General features: G+C 29.4%; 1 protein-coding gene across 1 annotated transcript; it reads left to right on the forward strand.

Annotated features, from left to right (window-relative positions):
- Positions 1-2,874: 2,874 nt before the first annotated feature.
- Positions 2,875-4,678, forward strand: LOC115697483 (UDP-glycosyltransferase 89B2-like). Its single transcript, XM_030624506.2, has one exon. It carries the CDS (start codon positions 2,978-2,980, stop codon positions 4,535-4,537), a length of 1,560 nt encoding a protein of 519 aa, XP_030480366.2. The 5' UTR covers positions 2,875-2,977; the 3' UTR covers positions 4,538-4,678.
- Positions 4,679-7,373: the final 2,695 nt, after the last annotated feature.

The following is a 7,373-nucleotide window of genomic DNA, read 5'->3' on the forward strand; positions in this document are numbered from 1 at the left end:
GTAAATAACTATTTTAATTATTGTGGTATGTGAATGATGACATTATAAGTTGTTAAATTTATTAATTAAACTACATGTTTTATTTTTTTGAAATTATGTAATAATTATGTATCTATCAAATAAAAAAATTATTAAAAAAAAATAATAAGCTAGTATAAATAATATTATTTTAAAATATTTAAATAGAAAAGTTTATTTAAAATAAAGAAATAAATATTAATTAATTAACATAATGTATGTTTCTTTTTGAAGTATTTGCATTTACTTAAAAAAAATACCTTAACTACACTCCAATTTTTTTTTTTTTAAAAAATTAATTTTTATAAAAACCAACCAAATAATGGGAATCTTTTAAGTTAGCAGTTCGTGCACTCAAAGTGGATGACGAGCTAGTTTGGATGGATGATTTTCCATCATTCTTTTATGATATATTAAACTATAATCTTCTTCAATGAAAGTTCATTTGTCAAAAATAAAAAAATATGAATCTTTTAAGAAGTATTGTGTGGTTTAAACATGGCCGGCCAAAGGGTGGGGCAGCCGTGGCCTAGGCCCCCAAAAATTAAAATTAATTTATAATTTTTATATATATATATAAAAATTAAAAATATAGTATATATATTTTAGTTTAGAAAATATCATAAAAAAATTATAGCACATTCAGTAAGAGTGAGTGAGTTTATTGGTTTTAGGTGCTTGGTTCGATTCTCTCTCTCTCTCTCTTTTTTTTTTGTTTGATTTAAGCGTTTATATATTACAACATAGGGCTGTACAGAAATTTTCGTAAACCGCCCAACCCGAATAACCCGACTAAACCAAACCGACAAAACCGAAAAAAAATACAAACCGACATAACTTGACAAAATTCTAAACCGCCCAATCTGTAAATTGGGCGGGTTGAATTTTGACCCAAACCGCCCAATGAACCCGCCCAAACCGATTTAACCCGATTAAGAGTTTTTTTTTTTTTTTTTTTTTTTTATATATATATATTATATATTATATAATATATAATAATATATAATATATATTAAAAAAAACCCAATCCCTAAATTGAATTTAGATTTGGAATATTATGTATTTAATGTTATTAATTTTTATTTTAGTTGAATCTGGAAAAAAAAAAGAAAAAAAAAAAAAAAAAAAAAAAAAAAAAAAAAAACTCCTAATTCGTCCAGAATTTTTTTTTTTTTAAATTGGGCAGTTTGCATGCAGAATTTTATAACCCGATTTTCATGTTGGGTTGGAAAATATATAGTATAAACCGACTAAACCGACCGATGTACAGCCCTATTACAACATGCATAACTTGGGACTCGAATCCAGGATTTCTAACACACACACCCCTTATGGCCACTTGAACTAGCCTCAAGTGGTTTTAGGTGCTTGGTTCGATTCTCAATGCACTCACTTTTTGACTATTTTAAAAATTTTAGGATTATATATTTATATAAATTCATTATTAGTAATATTATATTTTACTTAGTAAGGATTTAGATGTATTGGGATTTTCTTCTTAAAAAAATTAATATTATGTTATATATATTTTTTATAAAGAGCAATTAATATGTTTAGTACATAATTTTTTAAAAATTACTCTAGGTGCAATTAAAAGAATAAAAATAATATTATAATAATAATAAATAAATTAAATAGGTTTAAAAAATAACTAATAAGAATATTATAGCTTAAAAATCTAATGGCAATATTATAACAAAAAATAATAATATTATAATTTAAATAAAAAGTATATTTATCAATTATTGTGTATCTTCTTAAATTTATACAACTTTTAACATATATTAATTAACTACAAAAAATCTTACTTTTAGTCACAACAAAACTTGTGACTAAAAGTGAAAAAATTGTGATTAATTATAAATTATTATTCTTATGTTGTGACTAAAAGGTCCGTGGCTAAAGGTATTAGTCACAAAAATTATAATTTATTGTAACTAAATGTATTTTTAGTCACAATACTTGTTGTTACTAAAACTAAATTAGTGACAACTTGTAACTAAATACTATGTTTTAGTCACAAGTAACATTTTGTTGTGACTAAAAGGCAAATTTAGTCACAAAAAAATTATGTTGTGACTAAAAAGTTGTCACTAAATATAGCAATTTTTTGTAGTAAAAAAAATTAACATAATTTTTTGCATACTATTGATTTATTTTTTATGTTAGCTTATGTGGTGAAAAAAAATATTTGTCATATGGAGATAAAATAGTTAAATTATATTGTGTCAAAATATAAATAATAAATAATATCTCAAGGTAAAAAATAAATAAATAAATAATGTTTATTTTAATTTTTTGTAAAAGAAAAAAATGCCTCATTTTAAATTTTGCATTAGGCCTCTCCACACCTTGAGACGCCCTGATTTTAAGGTAGTTATTGTGTATTGCATGACACCATAGTATAAAAAAGGGACAAAACTACATTACTCAATAAAAAAGAGAGTTCTATTTGTACCCCATAAAATTATAAATACATCACATTATTAAAAAAATATAAATTTAAATAATTTTTAAAAATTACTTTTAATATTTTTTTAAATTTTTTCCTCATATTATTTTATATTAATTTCAATAATTATTTTGATTTCATTTTCATATTTTTTTCTAACTCATGTATATACTTTTTTATTTTTTTTTAAGAAAATTTCATATAATTTTTTATTTTAATTTTTTTATCATAATATTTAAAATATAATTTAATTTTATTTGTTAAGTATATTTTTTAAAAGTATGAATTGGAAAAAAAAAATTACTACAGATATAAATTTTATATAATAAAATATCTTTAAATTTTTTGTAAGTATAAATAAAATACTAAATTGTCCAGTATACTAACAAAAAATACAAATAAAAAAGTAAATAAACTTATAAGTTGTATTTATAGGTCAGAATATATAAAAGTGAAAAGAAAAAATATTATTAAAAAAAAAAGAAAAAGTATTATTTTTTATTATGTATGAGAGTGCGTCACTTCTTCTACCAGATATGTATATATATATATATAGGGCTGTTTTTATATTTTATATATATTATATTATATCAAACAAAAAAAAAACAAAAAAGAAAAATGGCCACAATGACCGGTGCCGGAGAAGAAGGCAAAGCCACCCATATCTTAATCTTCCCATTCCCAGCACAAGGCCACATGTTACCAATCCTAGACTTTACACACCAGATCCTTACCCAAAACCCAGATCTCATCACCATCACCATTCTCGTAACCCCAAAAAACCTCTCTCTTCTCAACCCACTCCTCTCTCTCCATCCTTCCATTCAAACCCTCGTCCTCCCTTTCCCATCTCACCCTTCCATTCCCCATGGAGTTGAGAATCTCAAGGACTTACCCGCCACCTCATTCCGTTTCGTAATTCCCGCCATCACTCGACTTCGAGAACCGCTTACTCACTGGTTCAAAACCCACCCTTCGCCGCCTACCGCCATTGTTTCCGACATGTTCTTGGGTTGGACACACTACCTCGCCGTCGAACTCGGTATTCGTCGGATTACCTTCTCTCCTTCCGGCGCTTTTGCCTTGGCCGTCATTCAATCTTTGTGGCGAGATATGCCGAAACGATCGGACGGTCAGGATGAAGTCTTTGAGTTTCCTGAGATTGCGAATTGTCCAAAATACCCTTGGTGGAAATTGTCTTCTCTGTACAGATCTTACGTTGAGGGAGACCCAGATTCGGAAATTGTTAGGGAGTCTTTTATTGGGAATCGGTTGAGTTGGGGACTCGTTGTTAACTCGTTTACCGAGTTGGAATCGGTTTATCTTGATTACTTGAAGAAAGATTCAGGCCATGATCGTGTTTGGGCTGTTGGGCCTATACGGCCCATGTTAGATGATCCAAATGGGCCCACTACTAGAGGTGGGTCCAACTCGGTCTCTCCTGACCATATATTGTCATGGCTTGATAAGTGTGATGAGAATAAGGTTGTGTATGTGTGTTTTGGTAGTCAAGTTGTGTTGAGAAATGATCAAATGGAAGAGTTAGCTAAGGGTTTGGAGAGAAGTGGGGTCCATTTTGTGTGGTCGGTTAAGGTGCCAACTGGATCACAAGTGGACGGTGATTACGGAAAGGTTCCGATCGGGTTCGAAAATCGAGTGGGTGAAAGGGGTTTGGTGATTAAAGGGTGGGCCCCACAAGTTTCGATACTTCGGCATCGGGCCGTGGGCGCTTTTTTGACTCATTGTGGTTGGAACTCGGTGTTGGAAGGTATCGCGGCAGGAGTACTAATGCTGACGTGGCCCATGCAGGCCGACCAATACGCTAATGCCACGTTGTTGGTGGACACCTTGGAAGTGGGAAAGAGCGCGTGCGAAGGTGATCGAATTGTTCCCGATTCGGTTGAGTTGGCTCGAGTTTTTGCAGAATCGGTTGGTGAGGAAAACCGAGCCCGAAGACGTCGAGTTGAAGAGTTATGTGGAGCGGCGAACCGAGCTACTATGGAAGGTGGTAGTTCTTATAAGGATTTGGAATCATTAGTTGCCCATTTGAAAGTCACAACCATTTAGTAAAGAAGTTTCTTATTTTGCTTGGTAATGTTGTAATAAAGCTAGTTTGGCTAAATCATGTGACCATTTCTAATAGTGTGCTAAAAATGTGTGTTGTATTGCTATATTTGAGTAATTTTTAATAAATGATTGGTTATAAGAGATCATCTTAGTAATATTATTAACTAGCAAAAACTAATAAATAAGAAAAAGTAAAACTCAATTATAAATATTAATGATATCTTTAATAATAGGATAGACCCAAAATAATAATTTAAAACATTCTTATTGGTAATAGCTTTGAATAGAGAGAATGGAATATTGGAAAAATACCTAATGCCTAAGCTTTAAAGTCGGATTAGTAGGTCTCCATGTTGAGCCCTACTTTTGCAATTAATTTTGACAACGTTATAAGAAAAAATCACCATATCACTAGTGTTACTTTCAACTTTTTTTCTCCTAATCTATTGATTATTATAATTATTATTATTATTATAGGAATTATTTTATAGATTATTTTTTAACTTTCTTTTAAAAAAAATTTACGGTTTGAGTTGCTCCGATAGTTTCTCCGATAGAGTCTATGTAAGTTGTTACGCAGATTTTAGTTGCAATTTTGATTGCTCTGTTAGTTAATTCAATTCCATCTACCTAATGACCTTAAAGCATGAATGAAATTTATAAATTACCAAAGATAAAAATGAGTTTACTAACTTTGAGTATTTTTTTGTAGCTAAAAAAAATTAAGAATAATTACATAAAATACTATTTTTTTTTATAATTTATTTGTATTTTTACATTTAAGGGTTTTTTTCTTCATTTTGATAGTATTTTATAAAAATAATACGAAAACAACAAAATTACTACATAAAAGTAACATAAAAATAATATTCAAACAACGTCAAAAAAATAAAAATAACATACAAATAATGAAAAAATCAATAATAAATTAACAAAGTGTACAACATAAAAATACATCAAAAAACTATATTTTCTGTAAACAAAATTATAAAAATCGTAAAAATATTTAAACTTCTGTATAACTGTAATTTTGTAATTTTTTTTTGTTATTTTTGTGTGTTAGTGAAATAATAAAAAAATATTGATTCTTTGCCGATTATTGCAACCATAAATTTTTGAGTACTCTTATATCACAAATATTCTTATAATTGAATATTTTAAGAGAAATGCTAAAGGGCACCAGTGGTGCCTAGTACCCTCCTATGTGTCAATATCGCTATTGATCCAACTAAATATTGGGTCCCATGTAATTTAATATAATAACTTTTAGAGAGTATCGCTAGCCAATCGCAACGCGACATGTCGAGAAGGTGCTAAACACCACTAGTACCTAATAGCAATGCTCATATTTTAATTATCATTGAAAGGCAACAACCAATCAAGCAAAAAGCTCAAATACATCTTGGAAGATTAGGCCACCAAACCATACATCACGTGAAATGGCCAACTTACAATGAGAGAAACTTAAAACATTATTTGAGAAAATTCTATTATTTATATAGTAGGGTGGTTTGCGGTGTGGGCAGGGGCGGATCCATATTGTGGCAAGAGGGGACAGTCGTTCTCTTTAAAAAAGAAATCAGAAAAAATAATGTATATGTATTTTAGTTAGTCATAACTTATATTTATAATAAAAGATAATATTTATAGACATAATAGTAGGCTTATATTATAGTTAAGATAGATTACATATATATTAGAGGTCGAAATTCAAATCTTACTAACAACAATTTAATTTTTTCTCTTTAAATTTATTTTTACCCTCATGCTTTACAAAAAAAAAAATTACGCCTCCTACTTTAAATTCTAGGTCTGGGTGTGGGCAGGGCCGGCCCTAAAAATATATGGGCCCAAGACAAATTAAATTTTGGGGCCCTGAAAAATATATAAAAAAAAAATTAAAAGAAGAGTGTTATGGGATTTGAACCCATGACCTTGGACTTTATGCCATCCACCTCAACCAACTAAGCTATAAATATTTATTGTTTATAATACACTTAAATTTTACTTAAATAAAAGCTTAATAATTTTTTTTATTGTTTTTTATTTCGGGCCCCCGGAAAGTGTGGGCCCTAGGCACGGGCCTAGCCCGCCTATGCCTAGGGCCGGCCCTGGGTGTGGGTGTAATACGATTCTTGGTTAAATTTTTAGGTTGTACTTCATATGCAATTTGAATAATTTTCTAAATTGCACTCGCATCACATAAACTTTCGGGTTGATTGGCTTAAGGAAGGGGATCAGAATATAAAGTTTTCCATCTCCAAACCCTTAACCGCAGAAGGAGGAATCGTTTATCACAATTGAGGCTTGATGATGGCTCAACAGTTTATGGGCAGCAAAACATTCAGAATGAAGCAGTTGCCTATTTTCATAATCTGTACTTAAAACTGCACCACAAAAATGCAGTGTGAAGTGCCCGATTTACACTAATCGCCAACTAATTTTGATAATTAAATAAATATTAATAAAATTATATCATACAATCCATTTACAAAAATCATAACTAAAAAAGTTCAAACAAAATAAAATACAAATACATAAATAATTCAAAACTCAATACAAAATATAATATAAACTATGATATGTATTATATTATTTATTTTAGAGTTGTTATCTTCTAACTATTGAGATTTTTTTTTCTTAGGTTTTAATATCATCGTTAGGGAATTAATTCATCTTTTATCTTATTTTATTTTGTAAATATTTTGGAAATTATTTTTAATATGTTAATGAGCAGGGGTGTAGTATTCAGTGATATAAGTTAAAATTTTAGTTCTTTGGGTGTGCTGTTTGAATTAGGGGTGGCAATTCGTGTTCGCGGGTCGTGTTTGTGTCG

The sequence above is a fragment of the Cannabis sativa genome, chromosome 7 (assembly GCF_029168945.1).
Source record: "Cannabis sativa cultivar Pink pepper isolate KNU-18-1 chromosome 7, ASM2916894v1, whole genome shotgun sequence".
Lineage (NCBI taxonomy): Eukaryota > Viridiplantae > Streptophyta > Magnoliopsida > Rosales > Cannabaceae > Cannabis > Cannabis sativa.